General features: G+C 36.7%; 1 protein-coding gene across 6 annotated transcripts in view; it reads left to right on the top strand.

Moving 5' to 3' along the window:
• The window catches only part of ATP13A3 (ATPase 13A3), a 134,650-nt gene that overhangs the window by 78,976 nt on the left and 35,372 nt on the right, over positions 1-20,302 (top strand). For all 6 annotated transcript variants that reach the window (XM_077117911.1, XM_077117915.1, XM_077117914.1 and 3 more), the window contains 11 exons: positions 393-410; positions 503-656; positions 950-1,070; positions 11,787-11,911; positions 13,693-13,868; positions 15,700-15,822; positions 15,902-15,981; positions 16,586-16,628; positions 17,088-17,197; positions 17,512-17,608; positions 18,510-18,582. In XM_077117911.1, coding sequence (XP_076974026.1) covers positions 393-410; positions 503-656; positions 950-1,070; positions 11,787-11,911; positions 13,693-13,868; positions 15,700-15,822; positions 15,902-15,981; positions 16,586-16,628; positions 17,088-17,197; positions 17,512-17,608; positions 18,510-18,582 — 1,120 coding nt within the window. The remainder of the gene's footprint in view (positions 1-392; positions 411-502; positions 657-949; positions 1,071-11,786; positions 11,912-13,692; positions 13,869-15,699; positions 15,823-15,901; positions 15,982-16,585; positions 16,629-17,087; positions 17,198-17,511; positions 17,609-18,509; positions 18,583-20,302) is intronic.

Below are 20,302 nucleotides of genomic sequence, written 5' to 3'. Positions count from 1 at the left end.
TTACTGAGCAGATTATTGTGTTGTGATGTACATACATAGTGATTAATCCTTTTAAATTGCATTTGCGTACCTAGAGATAGAAAGAATATATGAAAGGGTTCATTTTTAGGTGGATTCTTTATTAATTTGTTCCCTTTAGTTTATTTTTGTATTTATTGTGTTGATAGTTTCAAGATACCGTAAGTTTGAAAATATTCAAGAATATACTTTTTTAAAAATGAGAAGTAGTAGAGAGGGAATCTTGAAGCATTCTTACTTTTTGAAGCTACCAAACTTTTTCTTGCTAATTTCCAAATAATCTTTCATGAAAACTGAGTACTTTTTTAAAAAAACAAATAAAGATACTCAATCCGAGCCATTTCTTTATTCTTTTTGTTTTGTTTTGATTTTAGGAGCTGTTTGAACTTCCAGTAAGTGAAGAATATTTACTTCTTTCATAAGGATATTTGTTTTTATTCTTAAGGAATAATAAATACTTTGTGCATCTTTTGGAATTATGTAGGCTATTTATGAGATTGGAATTGTTCGCCAGTTCCCATTCTCTTCTGATTTGCAACGTATGAGTGTAGTTGCAAGGGTATTAGGAGATAAGAAAATGGATGCCTACATGAAAGGAGCACCTGAGGTCATTGCCGGTCTTTGTAAACCTGAAACAGGTATGGAAATAATTAGGCTTGAATAATATTTTGATATTTGTATAGGCTTTTTTGTTGCATGCTATATGGTATGGTCACATTTCATTCTTTTTCCATGTGACTGTCCTGTTATTGCAGCACTATTTGTTGAATTTTTAGGGGGTGGGGTGGGGGGTAGTGCACAGGCTAGGAATCGAACCCAGGTCTCCCGCATGATAGGTGAGAATTATACCACTGAACTACCCTTGCACCCCCTGTATAAGCTTTTAGTAGGAATTTTACAATGAAAATTGTTTTTTTCTTTTTTTTTGAAGTTCCTGCTGATTTTGAAAAAGTTTTAGAAGATTACACTAAACAGGGCTTCCGAGTGATTGCTCTTGCACACAGAAAATTAGAGTCAAAATTAACATGGCATAAAGTACAGAATATTAACAGGTAAGGTTGATAAACTGTTTTTTTAAACTTTTTTTATTGTGAAATATATCTACAAAAAAGCAGTAAATTTCTGAGTACATTTTATAGAACAGTTATATAAACTGCTATAGAACAGATTTTAAAGTTTGGTATGGGTTACCGTTCCACGATTTTTCGTTTTTTCTCCTAGCTACTCCAAGACACTGGAGACCAAGAGAAATATGAATATAATGATTGAGCAGTCATACTCATTTGTTAAATCCTATCTTCTCTGTTATGCTCCTTCTCTCTTTTTTTGGAGGTTTGCATGGTATGAGAATCAAACCAGGGTCTCCCGCATGAAAGGCAAGCATTCTACCACTGAATCACCCTTGCACCCATTCCTCCTTCTCTTTAAATGACATATATATATAAAAGCAATAAATTTCAAAGTACATTGCAACAATTAGTTATAGAACTAATTTCAGAGTTTGGTATGGGTTATGGTTTCACAATTTTAGGTTTTTACTTCTAAATCCTATAAGGTACTGGAGACTAAAAGCAATATCAGTATAATGATTCATCACTCATACGCATTTGTTTAACTGACCTTCTCTGTATAACTCCACTGTCACTTTTGATCTTTCTCCCACTCTTTTTTTTATTAATTAAAAACAATTAACAACAAACAAAAATATTATCATTCCATTCTACATATATAATCAGTAATTCTTAGTATCATCACATAGTTGCATATTCATCATTTCTTAGAACATTTGCATCGATTTAGAAAAAAAAATAAAAAGACAACAGAAAAAGAAATAAAACGATAACAGGAAAAAAAAAAGATTATACATACCATACCTCTTACCCCTCACTTTCATTTATCACTAGCATTTCAAACTAAATTTATTTTAACATTTGTTCCCTCTATTATTTATTTTTATTCCATATGTTCTACTCATCTGTTGATATGGTAGATAAAAGGAGCATCAGACACAAGGTTTTCACATTCACAGAGTCTCATTGTGAAAGCTATATCATTGTTCAGTCATCATCAAGAAACATGGCTACTGGAACACAGCTCTACATTTTCAGGCAGTTCCCTCCAGCCTCTCCACTACATCTTGAACAACAAGGTGTTATCTACTTAATGCATAAGAATAACCTCCAGGATAACCTCTTGACTCTGTTTGGAATTTCTCAACCATTGACACTTAGTCTCATTTCACTCTTCCCCCTTTTGGTTGAGAAGGTTCTCTCAATCCCTTGATGTTACTTCTCAGCTCATTCTAGGCTTTTTCTCAGTCCCTTGATGCTGAGTCTCAGCTCATTCCAGGATCTCTGTCCCACGTTGCCAGGAAGGACCACACCCCTGGGAGTCATGTCCCATGCAGAGAGGGGGAGCATAGTGAGACTGCTTGTCGTGTTGGCTGGAGAGAGAGGCCACATCTGAGCAACAAAAGAGGCTCTCTTGGGGGTGACTCTTAGGCCTGGATTTCTCCCACTCTTAAGGGGTATTTGAGCTATGCCTGTTCTAACTTTTTCATGTTGGAAGGGGCTGTTATAATATGGGATGTGGAGATGGAAATAGTTAATGTTCTGGAAAGGCTGGCCCCTCAGTAATTCAGAAGTTATCTGGTCCAAGGACCCGTCTGAAAGTTGTAGATTTTGGAAAGTTACCCTAGTGCATGGAACATTTGTAGAATCTTGCATAATGCCATAGGTATTCTTTAGGGTTGGCAAGAATGGTTTTGGTTGGGGTTTCGCAAGTTATGATAGGTAGCAATGTCTGACTGAAGCATGCATAAGAATGACCTCCAGTGTATCCTCTAAGACTCAATTTGAACTCTCTCTGCCACTGACGCCTTATTTGTTAGAATTTTCTCCCCCTTTCTCTTAGGATGGCATTATTGATCCCATGGTGCTAGGGCCAGACTCATCCCTGGGGGTCATCTCTTATGGCACCAGGGAGACTTTCACCCCTGAATGTCATGTCCCATGAAGTGCGGAGGGCAATGATTTCTCTTGCAGAGTTGGGCTTAGAGAGAGAGACCACATCTGAGCAACAAAAAGAGGTTCTCTGGACATGACTCTTAGGCATACCTATAGTTAGGTTAAGTTTCTCCACTGCATGCATAAGCTTCATAAGAACAAGCCTCCAGGTCACGGATTTGGCCCATTGATGTGGGTGTCTCTGATGTTTGAAACAGTATCTGGGATTTCTCTGATGGTAAAGTTTAATGGTGCCATATTTTTTTTCTCCCATACCTCAAGGGATTTTCCCAATACTTTCTGATTATCATCTTAATATAGTCTGGGATGTATCTAGGCATTACGTTAAGCTATACAGGATTAAAATCTCTAATTCCTGTTCTGTGTTGCCTGTGTTTGGATTGTTAAAATGATCTGTCCAATGACTCCCAGGGGTGTAGATCTCTCTGGCAATGTGGGACAGAAAGACTGGAATAAGCTTGGCTCCAGCATCAATGGATTGAGAAAGCCTTCTTGAACAAAAGGGAGAATAAAGAAGTGAGACAAAGTTTCAGTGACAGGGAGATTTCAAACAGAGTCGAGAGCTTATCCTGGAGGTTATTCTTATGCATTATATAGATATCCCTTTTTAGTTTATGGTGTATTTGATTGACTGGAGGGAAGTATCTGAAATTGTTGGGCTGTGTTCCAGTAGCCTAGATTCTTGAAGACAATTGTATAAAGGTATAATGCTTAAATGTGATTGTGGGTGTTCTAGTTTGCTAGCTGCCAGAATGCAATATACCAGAAGCGGAATGGTTTTTAAAAAGGGGAATTTAATAGGTTGCTAGTTTACAGTTCTAAGGATGACAGAATGTCCCAGTTAAAGCAAGTCTTTAGAAATGTCTAATCTAAGGCATCCAGGGAAAGATACCTTGATTCAAGAAGGCTGATGAAGTTCAGGGTTTCTTCTCTCAAGTAGAAGGGCATATGGCAAATGCAGTCTGAGTTTCTCTCTTATCTGGAAAGGCACATGGTGAACACGGTCAGGGTTCCTCTCTCATCTGGAGAGGCACATGATGAACATGGTGTCATCTCCTAACTTCTTCTCCTGGCTTCCTGTTTCATGAAGCTCCCTGGGAGGCATTTTGCTTCTTCATCTCCAAAGGTCATGGGCTGGTGGACTCTGCTTCTTGTGGTTATATCGTTCTGCTTTCCTCTCTCTGAATCTCCTTCATTCTCCAAAATGTTTCCTCTTTTATAGGACTTCAGAAACTAATCAAGACCCACCCAAATGGGTGGAGACATGTCATCACCTAATCCAGCTTAACAACTACTCTTGATTAAATCACATCTCCCAGAAGATGATCTAATTACAGTCTCAAACATGCAGCATTGAATAGGGATTAGAAGAAACGGCTGCCTTTACAAAAAGGGATTAAGATTAAAACATGGCTTTTCTAGGGTACATACATCATTTCAAACCAGCACGGCGGGATTATGAGAACCTTGTGTCTGATGTTCCTTATATCCGGAGTATGGACAGATGGATAAAAAAATGTGGACATAAATAAATGAATAATGGGGGGAGGGTAAAATACTTTGAGTAAATGGAAACAGTAGTGGTCAATGAGAGGGAAGGGTAAGGTGTATGTTATATATGAACTTTTCTCTTTTTTTGGCTTGGGCAGGCACTGGGTCTCCGGCATGGCAGGTGAGAATTTTGCCTGCTGAGCCACTATGGCCCACCCAAGTTTTTCTTCTGATTTCTTTTTCTGGAGTGATGCAGATGTTCTGAAAAATGATCATGCTGATGAGTTCACAACTATGTGATGATATTTTGAACCATTGATTGTGCACCATGTACAGAAAATGTGAATGAAGTTTTTTCTCAATGGAGAAAAAAAAAGATCTGTTCAGACAGGTTGAGTTAGTTTATGTGCTACAGAAAATTTAGGTTCTGGGCAGAATAAACCTTTCTTCCTTTGATCTCAAAGGGTAGGTGAAGTTTTAAAATACAGACAACGTCTTCCTTACCTTTGTGTTCTGAACTATTTTAATCCTGACCTGGTCAACTTCGTTCTTATCTCTATATACAGACCTCTCAAAATCCAGAAATAACAATTATTGTTCCAGAGTAAACGTGACTGCTATAAGAGCTTACCATCTAGGCCCCAGTTTTCTTTTATAAGTATTTTCTAAATGAGACCATACAATATTTGCTCTTTTGTTTCTGGCTTATTTTGCCTCCCCAAATGTCCCCATAAACTGTTTTTCTATAGGTTTTTCAATAACACTTCCTTTTGGTTTATATGTCATGTACCATAATTTGCACATAGTTGGGTATTTAGTAAATATTTATTGAAAGTATGCAGATACGCTTAATGAAGTGTTTGTTTTAGGTGATTGATTGAACTAAAGGTCTGTCTTTCCATTATCTAGTTTTCTTTGGTTCTATGTTGATCACTGTCTAAAATGAACTCTCTTATTGTAATGTTGTGTATTTTTACTTATAATTATTTGGAGTTATTTTTATTTCTTAAATATTTATTGAGTACCTGCTATGTGGCAAATAGTTTATTTTTCCCAATCCACTCACTTTTTTCTGGTAATTGGAACTAAGTAATTAGGCATCCCATACTCCCCTTACCCTCAAAGTCAAATGGTATTACCAATATCACATTTCCTTTCATGTATAAATATGATTTCACATTCAAGCATTCAAAGATTGCCGCTTTTGCTGTAACTTATATAGATCTATCCTATAAGCAGTCTAGAATATTGATTGACCATCCAGCTAATTCTGCAGATCTCTAATTTAGGGGCTCAGCTATTTTCTCGTGTCTGGCCTTTTTGTATTCTTTTCTCCACACTGCTTCCAGAGAGAGCTTTTTAACACTCAGTTATAATACCATTTTACTTGGAATTCTTATAAATGCCTCCCATCACATACTAGAGCAGTTTTCAAGAAGAAATAGGCATTAGGGGAAACAAAAGCAATAACAAAACCTACACTTAGTTAAAATAAAAGGCAAATGACATAAACTTAAATATCAGAAGGAGGCCAATAAACTCATGAAAATGATGTGACTCTACACTTAACAGGGAAGCAAAAATAAAACCAAATAAATCAAATCAAGATAAACCATGAGACATCATTTCTACAAAGGCTGAGAAAATTGAAAAGATTAGTAATACCTATTGTTAGCGGAGGCCTTGGAAAATTTTAACAGCATACTGCTAAATACTGTTATAAATTCATAAAGCTTATTTGAGGAACAGATGTACAGTACCTATCAAAATTTAAATTCGCTCATGGTTTTTTTTTTTTCTTTTGCTCATTCATTTTGATCCAGCAAGTGCAGTTCTGGGAATCTGTCCTAATGAGATATTTATTTGTGTGCATAAGATTCCTTTAAAAATTGTGCAGATAACATAATAGTCACCAGTAGTAGGTCAGTGATTATATTTTAGACCATTATGGTTCTTTTAATATTTCAGGCTACTTAAGTGAAAAGGGTAGAGCAATGTTTTTAGTGTTTTTCTGAATGAGAACTAAAGGAGTTGGTGGTTGACCAAGTAACTGAAGGGAAAAACTCCATTAAGAGTTATATCTCGGATCTATTAAAAAATATTTGGGGGATATGACCTAAACATGAGTAGTAAAAAAATTAAAAATATAAAACACTGCCCAAGTGATTCTGATGCATATGCATGGGTGGGAAACACAGATCTATAATATTAAATCCTAATTCCTATGATGAGCGTGTTAGGCTCTTTTTCTCTTTATAGCCTTACCTTTTGCCTTTTCCCCCTTAAAGTTATAATAACATTGAATTGCCTGTATTTTTGAGCCTGTCATAATTAGATATCCTTCCATGCCCTTGGATAGGCTGTTCCTTCTGCCCTAGCCCTCCCATCAAGTTTCCTCTTCTCCCTCTTTTGTCCCCTCCTTTCTCACTCATTCATTCTTCAAATGAGACATATTTTCTCTGTTTCCATTCTATCTTGTGTGTATAAAGCCCAAAACTTTAATGCACAGTGAAAATACATGCTCGAAGGATGAGCATGGACATTCTCCAAAGGAGAAGCACCAGTCTGAGGTTAGCATCCTTGCATTATAAAGACTTGGAGGGGCTCCTCCCCCTCTAGTTATGCTAATAAGTGATTGATGAGTTGCACTTTTCATTGGTTATTTTTGGGCACCGTCCTGAGTGAGGGCTAGGTGTGTGTGCCAAAAGTAACTTCTTGTTATGTGTCTTAGGGTTACTTCCCCAACCCTCCTTCCCTATCTAATGTGCATCATTCCCCTCACAGAGAATTCTGTCCCTCAATCTTGGGTGCTGATAGGGGGAGGTTAGCCTTCTATAACTGCTTCCTGCTGACAAAGGTGGCATTGTCCTTGTGTATAATGGAGGTGAAATTCTCTGGTTGTCATATCTAACAAGTTTTCTGGGAGAGTATGGTTTTTTTTTTTTTTTGCATCTCTTTTGGTCTAGTGTGACCCCTTGGTTGTCTACTGATGTCTTATAAGGGCATCCAATTTGTACCGTGACTCATGCTGTTACTGTTGAGGTACAGCATTCTAAGGGAGAGAGACAAGAACCCACAAAGCCAAGGAGAAGTAGAGTAGCTAGCTCCATTAAACAGAAAAGGATGGAGCAAAGAATGGCACCTATCCCAGGTGGCAGAAACTTGGATACATCAAATGAGTGATCTTGGGACTTGGTGGACAGTTGAGTGGCCTGGTCTCTAAGGGAGTTAATATCCTGTGTTATCTTTTAGTTTTGATTAACATAAAAACAACAGTCCACTCCCAGCAGTACACATATTCTTCCATTGGTGATTTAAGGGCATCTAGGCACCTCAGTTTTGAAGGATGACACCTGCTAATGAATTTACTTGGGATTGGAGGGTTAAGGTGGAAATTGTTTGTTCCATGCTGGTGGATAGTTCAAGGGAGAGATTATGGTGGATCCACTCTGCACAGACTATTTTTACAGTTTTGGTAGTTGCAGCTCCCCCAGTCTTGATGGTAGTTAGAAATGGGATTAGGAAATTAGGAACTGGATTGCTCTTTTATTCCAGTTTGGGAAAATGGGAGTGGAAAAAGCTTATTTCCACTTTTTTGCTTGAGTTCTGGGACCACATATGCTGAAGTGCATATCCCTGGCCACCAGGGAGGTAGGCTAAGGGAGGTTTTAGGCCCACAAAGGAGGAGTTCTCCCTGATTTGGATCTAGAGAGACAATGGATGTTAGGTTGCCTATGAGTCCTGACGATGTGCCACTAGTTGCTGATGTGGCTGCCTGGGTTTGATCCATTTGTGGGTGATCCATACTTCACTGCATGCTGAAAGACAAGTCCCTATGGAGTTGTTGTTAGAATAGAGCATGATAACTCGATTTTTATTCCATACCATTCTTGGCTTTCCTGTCAGGTGGTCATAGAGTTTGACACAAGCATTGGACACAAAATTTGAAGATAATACAGGAGATTTGCATCTGTCCCTGTCTGACCCTGGCAGAACTGGGTAGCTACCCCTGGGAGTCAGTGACATTTTTCCCTAGGAGTATCATTTTCCTAGGAAGCTTTGGGTGGTAATGTGTCCCTTGTCATATATGATAGTGCCTACTTTTTGGTGAATGATAGCGTGACCAGCCAATGATGCCCACCCTTGCTGGGGTATCCCTGGGACTTGTAAGTAAGCGAGCACAGGATAGGAAAGTTCTCAACATAGGTAGGAGAATTCATCCCTGAAGAGAGTCTCTGGAGTCTGTAAAGGTATTTGGATAGTTTTCTAGACATATAGAAGGTTATAGAGGGATGTGCCTTGTGAGGGACAGAAGTCTGAAGCCATGGATGTGAATTATAAATTAGAGCCCCGACAGGACTGGGGACCCTGATGGCAAAGTAGGAGATGCCTAAAGAAACATTCGACTATTATAAAAGGGTCATCTAAGCCTTGTAACATTCACAGTCTGGAGTAAAAACATTTTGTTCTGGGATCACCATAGGCAGCAGAGCACTTCCTGGAATTGAGTGAAACAGCAGGGCCCCATAAAGTGGCTAAAGAATTAACTTGTACTTTGACCTGAAATTCTGAACCAAGCCCATGCTTCACCTGTCTGCACAGAACCCTTCCCCCTTTAGCTGGTTCATTCATATTCAGCCAAGGTTTTAAGAGACCCTGAGGGCAGAAATAGGTGAGAAAGAATGAATGTTTCTTCATTTTTGTTTGTTGAACTTTGACTTAAAAGTTTTGCATGAGGGCCTTGGGACTTGAGAGTTCCTATGCCCTTCTTTTAACTGCCTCCAACTACTAGATCTCTTTCTCTTAAAAGCTATGATCCAGACAATTAGAAAAGGTCTTTGCCTTTTTCCCGAGGCAGTCCTCTGGCAACCTTAGGGAAATTCCAGGGGCAGTTTCTTTCTGATGTCCAGGTTTACTTACAGTAACTACAAAAATCAAGACTTTGAATCCTGCTGCTTAGAGAGTACTGATTTATCATAGAGTGTGAAGTTGGTAAAGAGAGAGACATTAAGGCATAGCACATAGTCCAGCGAACTCCTGTACAACTTGGAGAGTTCCTGCAATCAAAGATGGTGTCAAGCATTAATTGTTTAACCCTTGTATCTGTGTGGTATGAGGAGCTCATCCTCACTACCCTCTAGTGGGAGGGGAGCTGCTGGCAAAGGAGTGGGTTGAGATTATGTTCTGTGGCCAAAGAGAAGGAGAGTTTACCTGTAGGAGGTACTAATGTATCCCTTTGTGGTTGCCAAGCTGATGGCTGCACATCACTGGGAGTTCTTGGAGAAATCTGGACCTCAGCCAAGGGCAGGTGTCGTGAGGGTTCTTGACTCAGTTGCAGGAAAGAATTCAAGGACTAGTCAATGTGTACAGCCAAATAGCTTAATAAGTTCAATGCCAGAGAGCCCTGGAAATTCTTGGAGAAGTCAAGATCTTTTTTTTATATATTTTTATTGAAAAACTTAACATACAAACATTCTTAACATAAACATTCTGTACATGGTGTACAATCAGTGGCTCACAATATCATCACATAGTTGTATATTCATTACCATGATCATTTTGGGGGGAATATTTGCGTCACTCCAGCAAAAGAAATAAAAAAGAAAAAACTCATCCATACCATACTCGTTATCCCTCCTTCTCATTGACTACTAGTATTTCAATCTATTCAACTTATTTTTACCTTTGTTCCCCCTATTATTTGTTTATTTTTTAATCCATATTTTTAAACTCAAGATCTTGACCAGGGGCTAATGCTGGAAAAGTTCTTGACTCAGACGCAGGAAAGAACTTGGAAACTTAGTGTGAACAGCCAAAGAATCCAAGGGCTAGTCAATGTATACAGCCCAAAACTTTAATGCATAGTGAAAGTATGTACTCAAAAGGGGGTGAGCACCAATAGTCTCCAAAGGAAAAGCCTTTATTTTATCTTGTAGGGACAGGTGCTGACATTTCTCTTACAGCATTAGTTTGTTAATGCTGCTGGAAATGCAATATACCAGAAATGGGTTGGCTTTTATAGAGGGAATTTATTACATTATAAGTTTACAGTTCTAGGGCCATAAAAATGTCCAAACTAAGGCATCCAGGGAACGATACATTGACTCAAGAAAGGCCAGTAGGTCTAGAATACCTTTGTAAGCTGGGAAGACACATGGCTGGTGTCTGCTGGTCCTTGGCTTCTGGTTTTAAAACAACTTCTCCAGGGCATTTTCTTTCGCATCTCCAAAGGTCTCTTCCCTCTTGGCTCTATAGTTCTTCTTAAAGGACTCCAGTAAGTGATTAAGACCCATCTTGCATGGGCAGAGATGCATCTCCACAGAAACCACCTAGTCAAAAGGTCCCACTCATGGGTGGGTCACATCTCCATGGAAACCACTGAATCAAAAGGGCCCACTCACAGCTGGGTGGGTCACATCTCCACGAAAACAACCTAATCAAAAGATTCCACCCTAAACAATAGGTCTGCCTCCAAAAGATGGATTAGGAAAAAGAGCATGGCTTTTCTGGGGTACATAATGGTTTTAAACCAGCACATGGTGTGAACCTTTATATCTTGAAGTGAGTATTGTACCATTTGTTAGGGGACAAGATTTCCATGACCTGTATCATCTTTTCATCTTTGGCCTCCTGATGACTAGCATAGTGCTTGGTGCATAGTAGACAATCAACTCTTTCAAGAAGTGGCATCTTTGTAAACTATATTGTATACTGATATTGTAAAAGGCCCATCTCTGGGTCCTAAGACCCTCAGTGTTAGATAGCTAATGGTTCTTGTATAACATTTCCAGAATCACAGTTTTATAGACTTGATCAAAGATATATAATGAATCTACTGCTACTATGACTGCTTTGAGTGTGGTATATTTCTTCCCTTTTTTTTCACATTTATTTAGGCTATATTTGATGGGGAACAGTAAAGAATAGATCTGTTTATGGTTATTCATCTTTTGGTTATGATACAATATGACTATTCCTTTGTATGAGAAGTATTTAGTGTCTCACAAAGTGATTATACTTTTACATAATCTTTATATTTCTTTGTTGCAACAGGTAACATTTATTTCTAAATTGTAGTTCTTGGTAATTGTTTTTCCAGATTTAAATTTTTTGAGGTATTAAAATCATAGATGCACACACTCAGCATATACACTGATTTAGTTTGTAATTTTTAGATATTTTAAATTGCTTTCTCAGTATAACCTGTTCTATGGACTAAACTATTATATGTTAAAACTCCTTTTTTTGCAGAGATGCCATTGAAAACAACATGGACTTTATGGGACTAATTATAATGCAGAACAAATTAAAGCAAGAAACCCCTGCAGTACTTGAAGATTTGCGTAAAGCCAACATTCGCACTGTTATGGTCACAGGTTAGACTTTGTAAAAAGAAAACAGAAAATAAATAGAATTTAAATTGTATGTGAATGATCAGTTAGTTATAAAAGCATATTATATAGTCGGTCCATCGTGCATTGCCCTAGTTTGGCTCTTAATGTTTTTCACGGGTGTAAAAACTTTGCAATACCTTTTTTGAAATCTAGCAAATACTATTTATAGTAATGCATAATAAAATAGTGAAGAATATAGTATAGAAATTTAAACATTGCTGCTTTTTTCTGTCTCTCTTTAGTCATCTTTCTTACAGCAGTTACTGTACTTTGCTTTCCATCAATTATTTATAAATTTGTCTTCTCCACTGGAATATAAGATTTGTGAGAGTTTTAGAGTATGTTTTACTTATTTTGGGGTCCTCTACAATTTTTAGAACTGTGCCTGATGCATAGAAAATGATTTTTAGATATTTGTTAGAATGAAGTCTTTAGATACAAGGCATTTATTATCATGGCTTACATTTAAAATAGTGAAAATAGCCTATTTTTTGTTTTGTTTTTTGAGTATTAAACTGAAGGAGTTCCCTGTAGTCATTATAGGTAATGTTAGATAATTCCTATTCCTTAACTGTGTGAAAATTGTGGCAGTGCTAAGTTTTTTTCATTTTTAAATTTTTTAAAATTTTAATTGACAAATAAAAACAATATACAAACGTTCTTAACATGCAAACATTCCAAGTGTGGTGTACAATCAATGGCTCACAGTATCATCACATAGTGGTATATTTATCACCATGATTATTTTTTATTCGCATCACTCCAGAAAAAGAAAAAAGAAAGAACTCATACGTACCGTTACCCCTTACTTCTCCTTCTCATTTACCACTAGTATTTCCATTTTGTTTTTCCTTAGCAAATAATTAAATTTAAGATACTTACTTGGTAACATGTGTTCAGTAAGACAAATTTTAGACTCTGAGATCCATCTAATCAGATGTTTATTATCATGTAGCTCAAGGTAACAATCTAATAGTGTCCTCCAACTTTTTAGTTCTAATGTCTTCTTCTTTGAGGTATTTTCCATCTGTCTGTCTTCCCTGTCCCTCTGCCGTGACAGATGGCTTGGTTCCAAGGGGGTCTATCTGGTCGCAAGAAGGCAACCCTTGGAAATAGCATGTGGGAATGGGGGAAGAAATATCTTCCATTTCAGTTTTGTAGCAGTAAAATTCCCCAACTTTTCCCTACTTCTCTTGTAAGTTTATAGTTTCTTCACTTGATCCTTTTTTTTTTTTTTTGCTGTACTTCTCTTCAGTTCTTTCTTTCTTATGACTGAGAAGTGTCTCTTGTTTCTCTATGTCTGTTCTTGTTACCTTGCTTATGTTTTTATTTTGTGCAGTTTTACTTTTATAATTCACCCCCTCCCCCATTACTCTAGAATTCTTGCACACACCACCAGTCACTCCCTGTTTAATTTGACAGATGTTTATTGAGCACCTGCTCTGTGTGCCGGATTGTGCCATGCATTGTATAGGTACAGATAATGTATGGCTGAAAAAGATTAATAGTTGTATTTGACCTTAAAAAATTGTGGGTGAGGATGGTCTGAATATTTGGCATACAAATGTTTGAATTATTTTAGGCCTACTCTGGTAAGTATGCCCTTATTTCATAATTTTTTAAACTCTTAAGTTTAAGGATTATGCATTGTTCTCTTTCTGCCCAGCTTACTATTGGTTGTTGTAGTAGTCACAAGTACTTATTATTTGATACTTTTATGTTTCCAGTTTAATTTTAATGGATTTAAATATTTTGAAAATCAGGTGACAACATGTTGACTGCTGTCTCTGTGGCTAGAGACTGTGGAATGATTCTACCTCAGGATAAAGTTATTATTGCTGAAGCATTACCTCCAAAGGATGGGAAAGTTGCCAAGATAAATTGGCATTATGCAGATACCCTAACACAGTGCAGTCGTTCATCACCAGTTGGCTCGGAGGTAGTGTTGAGTTGTATTTTCTCCTTTGAGGCTTACTTGTTTGAACTTAGTCTGGAAAAATAAGAAGTGGTGTTTTAAAACAGCACAAGATAAAAAACTGAATGGAAACAGAAATTTAGGCCTTCTCAAGAAAGTCTGATTCATGATTCAGTGAAACTAGGTTAGCTCCAGGAATCTGTTTTTTCATTTTGATGTTTAGCCACAGCTGAGGATCAAGTTATAAAGTATAAGAATCTCACATCTTTATCATGTCTTTTAAGTAATTAGTAATGAATAATGTACCTGGTCTGTAATATTCAGTTCTTTGATCATTTTTTAACCTTTTTTTATTATAAAAATAACATATATACAAAAAAGCAATACATTTCAAAGCACATCGCAACATTTAGTTATAGAACAGATTTCAGAGTTTGGTATGGGTTACAGTTCCACAGTTTCAGGTTTTCCTTCTAGCTGCTCCAAGACAGTGAAACAGCTAGGAATATCAATATAATGATTCAGCAATCATACTATTTGTTAACTCCTAACTTCCCTGTTATAATTTCTCCTTCTCCTTTGATCCTTCTCTTAGTCTTTAGGGATATTTTGACTATGCCCATCCTAACTTTTTCATGTTGAAAAGGGGTGTCAACAATATAGGATGGGGGATGGAACTAGTTGATATTCTTGGAGAGGCTGGCCCCTTTATCTGGCTAGGAACCATTGGGAGGCTATGGATTTTTGGAAAATGAACTTAGTGCATGGAACTTTTGTAGAATATCAGATAGAGACCCAGGTATTCTTTAGGCTTAACAGGAATGATGTTGGTCGGGGTTTGGCAAACTGACAATTAGCAGTATTTAGCTGAAGCTCCTGTAAGAATAGCCTCCAGAATAGCCTCTTGACTCTATTTGATCTCTTAGCCATTGATACCTTATCTTGTTACATTTCTTCTCCCTCTTTTGGTCAGGAGGGTGTCATCAATTCCAAACTGCCAGGGCTAGGCTCGTTCCTGGGAGTCATTTCCCACGTTGTCAGGGAGATTTTCACTCCTGGATGTCATGTCCCATGTAGAGGGGAGGGTAATGGTTTTCCTTGTAGAATTGGGCTGAGAGAGAGAGAGAGGGGTTACATCTGATCAACAAAAGAAGCTTTTTGGAAGTAATCTCTTAAGCCTAAGTATAGTTAGGCTTAATGTCTCTGCTAGTAGAAATAAGCTTCACAAGACCAAGCCTCAAGATCAAGGGCTTGGGTGATTGATGTGGGTGTCCCTAATGTTTGAGATAGTATCAGGGGTTTCCCAGGTTGGAAAGTGTAATAGTTCCACATTTTTTCTCCAGTACCTCAAGGGACCCTGCCAATACGTTTTAATTATCTGCCCAGCATATTCTGGGATGAATCCATGTATTACAGTAAGTTATACAGAATTACAAATTTTCATTCCCTTTCTGGACTCTATGTGTTTGTTTAAATGAGCTAACCAAACCAGGCAGGTTGAGTTAGATTGTGTGCTACAGAAAATTTAGGTCTTGGACAAAATAAACCTCTCTTCCTTTGGTCTCATACAATAGGCAAAGCTCTAAAATACAGAAAATATCTTCCTTTACTCTGTATTCTTGTTTATCCATTGATGATTTTTTGAACTTGATATTTAACCTTCTGTAAGTTTTTTTTCTTAATAGGCGTATTACCTCAAAATTGAATTTCCTTTTACTTTGAATACATTTTAAACTTCAAATGTCTTATCTAAAATATCAAAGGAAAATAGTGCATTTTTTGGAACAAATATGTTTGGAATAGGATTGTGTTACTTGGTTTGGCTCTCTAAATATCCTGCATGTCTTATACACAGGCTCTTCCGATTAAATTAGTCCATGATAGCTTAGAGGACCTCCAAGGGACTTGTTATCATTTTGCAATGAATGGAAAATCATTTTCAGTAATACAGGAGCATTTTCAAGACCTTGTTCCTAAGGTTAGTGATTTGGGTTTGTGTATGTGTTCACGCAAATACATTGTAAACAGTAAATTTAAGAAATTATTGTTTTTTCCAGTTGATGTTACATGGCACCGTATTTGCACGTATGGCACCTGATCAGAAGACACAATTGGTGGAAGCTTTACAAAATGTAGAGTAAGTATTGTGGTTGTTTTTTTTTTTTTTTAGTGAATTATAGTTTCATTTTATAACCCAGAAAAATAACTAGTATTTCAAGTATATGTAATTGCCACCTGTAAGATAGGCAAGAAAGAGAACTGCTTTTGAAGAGAACTCATTTATTTTATATGTATAAATATCCACATTTTCTTCTCTGGGTAATATCTGTGAGGTAGCATTCATTCACTCACCTGCTCTGTCTTGATAGCAGTGACTATTGTTTTTAATTCAGTGGTTATATTTCAAGTTTTTAAAGGGAGAAATATATACTGGTAGTTTTAAAATAAGTGTAAAAAAGGCCAAACAGATCCTAGCTCTTTTTGCTCTGAGTCTAGGAAACTGAGACTTACTTGCTAATATTGTGACAGAAATACTACAGTGACCTAGGTCATTTGATTCATATGCTGGCGCTATTTCCAAAGCAACATACCTGTGGTCCTTGTAAGGAAGCAATTCATTAGATCCACTGGAAGAATCTTGGTCTGTTAGTTCTTTATAATACTATATTGGGGAAATTTTAACAAGTTGAGATTTTATGTATTTTAAGATATTAATTGAAATCTTAATTATTTTTTCATAGTTACTTTGTTGGTATGTGCGGTGATGGTGCAAATGATTGTGGTGTAAGTATAGTTTTTTTTGTTTTCGTTTTTGTTTTTGTATGCTGTATGGCGTGATCACTTTTCATGATTTTTCCATGTGAGTATCCCGTTATCGCAGCACCATTTGTTGAATTTTTGTTTGTTTGCTTTTTAGGAAGTGCATAGATCAGGAATGTTTTTTTTTTTTTTTTTTTTTTTTAAAGACAGAGAGAAGGAAGGAAGGATAGAAGGAAGGAAGGAAGGAAGAAAGGGAAACATCTTTAAACATTTTCTTGTTTTATTGTATTCTGTTTCTCCGTTTTTGTTACATGGGCTGGGGCCGGGAATCGAACCGAGGTCCTCCGGCATAGCAGGCAAGCACTTTGCCCGCTGAGCCACCGCGGCCCGCCCAGGAATGTTTTTTGATTTACTTTTATAGTTTTTAATGTAGTCTAAATCTCATTCACAAAACTCAACTAATTTTCTTCTTGAAACTGCTAGGCTTTAAAGAGGGCACATGGAGGCATTTCCTTATCAGAACTTGAGGCTTCGGTGGCATCTCCCTTTACCTCCAAAACTCCTAGTATATCCTGTGTGCCAAATCTCATCAGGTATTATCACAGATTGAAAATTTTCCCATTATCTCTTTATATCCTGCTCTAATAATTTAAAGAGGAAAATTATCATAGAAAAGAATGTGAACCTTTTTTAATTGTATATTAATGTATTCGATCTATAACTTATTAATAAATAGATTGATTGCTGCCCCCTCATCTCTTCCATATCTGCTGTGGCCTGATTCTTTTGGTAGAAAAATGCTTTACTGTAGTTGTTTAATGTTGGTGTTCATCTATCAGGACATTATTGTGATTTGAAGGACAAATGTAACATGTTCTGATTCACATACCAACATTTGTTTTCACAGGGAAGGCCGTGCTGCTTTAATGACCTCCTTCTGTGTGTTTAAGTATATGGCTTTGTACAGCATTATCCAGTACTTCAGTGTTACTCTGCTGTATTCTGTGAGTACTTCATTGCTCACAGAGATGACACTTAATGTTAAGACCTCTAAATTAAGATATAGAACATATATGTTTAGTTTTGAATATAACTCTAATAATGGAATCTTCATAAGTAGCATCTGTAAATTTACCTTCACTTTATTGTAAGGTGAGTAGCAGTTTGAAAATCTCAGTCTCATATATTTTCCTTAAGGCTGACAACTGAGACTGAGGCCTTATGTATGAAAGATGGCTGATGGCTTTTTTTGCCTTAAGTACAGATTGACATTTGTCTTAGAACCCTTCAAAATGTCAAGTCATGACCTATTTTACAGTTGAAGTTGATTTTGCTATATATTACAGGAAACGAAAGACTGAGAAAAGATGTTCAGCGATAGTTTATAGGACTTTTTATGCATCTGGAGAAAAAGCATAGAACAGTGTTGTCCATAGGTACTCGGATTTTTAAATTGAAGTGTGCACACTGTACACAATCTAAGTGAACATTGGTGACATCCCAAGCAGTCTTTGTGAAACTGTCCCTTTTTACTGTTTATGGAAAGTACCAGAGGGGATGTTGTTAGATATTAAGGAAGCTTCAGAATAGTTATTTTCAAAAATGTTGAATATCGTAAGTAAAATATATTTTATTTTTACCAAAAACTTTTGAAAGGGTTTTGTTGAATGAATTTTAAGGAGAACCTTTTTATGCTAACATATTAAATGGAATGTTTATTTTGTTTATTTTATGGCACACATATTTCAATTATTTTTTCAGTTTTTAAGCAGGTCCAAGTATCACTTTGAAATTGTCTATTATCGAGAAAAAATAAATTAAAACCAGTGAAAATTGGGGGAAAAGGGACAGTGCTATAAAAAGAATCAGTGAAAGCTAATTATGTTTTAAAAATTACTTCTGTAGATCTTAAGTAACCTTGGAGACTTCCAGTTTCTCTTCATTGATCTTGCAATCATTTTGGTAGTGGTTTTTACAAGTGAGTATATGCTTGACTCTTGATTTCAAAGCATTTAAAATTCTGTATCTGGGACTTACTGAACTGGTAAATGTACATGGGCATTTGTTATAATTACACTTTACACTTCTCCAGATTGCCAATAAATGGGTTATTTTATCACCATTTATTTATATTTTGCCTTGTTTTATTGTTTTCCATTTTTTTCTGAAATATTTGCGAATAAGTTAGAAATACCTTGTCCCCTTGCCTCCAAAGACATTATTTTATGTAACTAAATAGATTTTATGTAACTAAATAGAAGATCAGGAAATTTAACATTGATGCAATATTATTATGTAATTCACAGTCCATATTTAAGTTTTGTCATTTGTCCTAATTATGTCCTTACTATCTAATTTTTTCCTCTAGTCCAGGATTCAGTACAGATTCACAGATTTCATTTTTACTTGTCATGTCTCTTTAGTCTTTAATCTGGAATGTGCCTCAACCCTTTTTGGGCCTGTGGACCATGAGATTTATAAGTGTAAGCCATATAATATGGGTTTGTCCAATGGATTCTCTTTAGAATCAGGCTATTAATTTCTGTCAGAAGCATCATAGAATTAATATTGTGTTTCTCTAAATGTATCAACAAACAATATGGTGGTTGTAACCATATTGGTGATATCATCAGAATATAACGAGGATAATAGAATACAGCCCATTAAATAAAATAAAAATCCGTGTGCCCACAATAAAAATTAATAAATAATTGGGAGAGAAGGGGAAGCTCTTCCTTACAGTAAAATGTTAATCAATATAGTTGGAGTGATGGAGTTAGACCAGGTTTCTCAACTGGTTTTGTCATTTTGGGCCAGATAATGCTCTCTCTTTCTCTCTGTCTCTGCTTTTTTTTTTTTATTTGGAAAATCTTCACAAACATGCATTCCATACATGGTGTACAATCAGTGGTTCAGGATATCATCACATAGTTGTGTATTCATCACCAAGATCATTTTTAGTACATTTGCATCACTCCAGGAAAAGAAATTTAAAAAAAGAAAAAACTCATACATACCATACACCTTACCCCTCCCTCTCACTGACCACTAGTATTTCCATCTACCCAATTTATTTTATCCTTTGTCCCCCCCATTACTTACTTACTTTTTTATCCATATTTTTTTACTTATCTGTCCATACCCTGAATAAAAGGAGTATCAGACACAAGGTTTTCACAATCCCACAGTCACACTGTAAACATTATATGTTTATACAGTCGTCTTCAAGAATCAAGACTACTGGAACACAACCCGACAGTTTCAGGTTCTTCCCTCCAGCCACTCCAATACACCATAAACTAAAAAGGGATATTTATATAATGTATAACAAAAATCTCCAGGATAACCTTTCATCTCTGTTTGAAATCTCTCAGCCACTAAAGCTTTATTTTGTTTCATTTCTCTCTTCCCCCTTTTGGTCAAGAAGGTTTTCTTAGTCCCTTGATGCAGGGCCCCAGCTCTCCCAGGATTTCTGTCCCACATTGCCAGGGAGATTTATATCCCCAGGAGTCATGTCCCACATAGGAGAGAGGGCAGTGAGTTCACCTGCCGAGTTGACTTAGAGTCCATCCAATAATTCTCTTTTGTGGGAGTTCTCCTGTGCATTGTAGCATGTAGCAGTTGCTCTGGCCTCTACTTACTAGATGCTGGTAGCACTCCCTAGTGACAACCAAAAATATCTCTAGACATTTACAAAT

The sequence above is a fragment of the Tamandua tetradactyla genome, chromosome 10, assembly GCF_023851605.1.
Source record: "Tamandua tetradactyla isolate mTamTet1 chromosome 10, mTamTet1.pri, whole genome shotgun sequence".
NCBI classification, from domain to species: Eukaryota; Metazoa; Chordata; class Mammalia; order Pilosa; family Myrmecophagidae; genus Tamandua; species Tamandua tetradactyla.
Note: the sequence above shows the minus strand (reverse complement) of the source record. Positions and strands in the feature narration are given on the sequence as shown.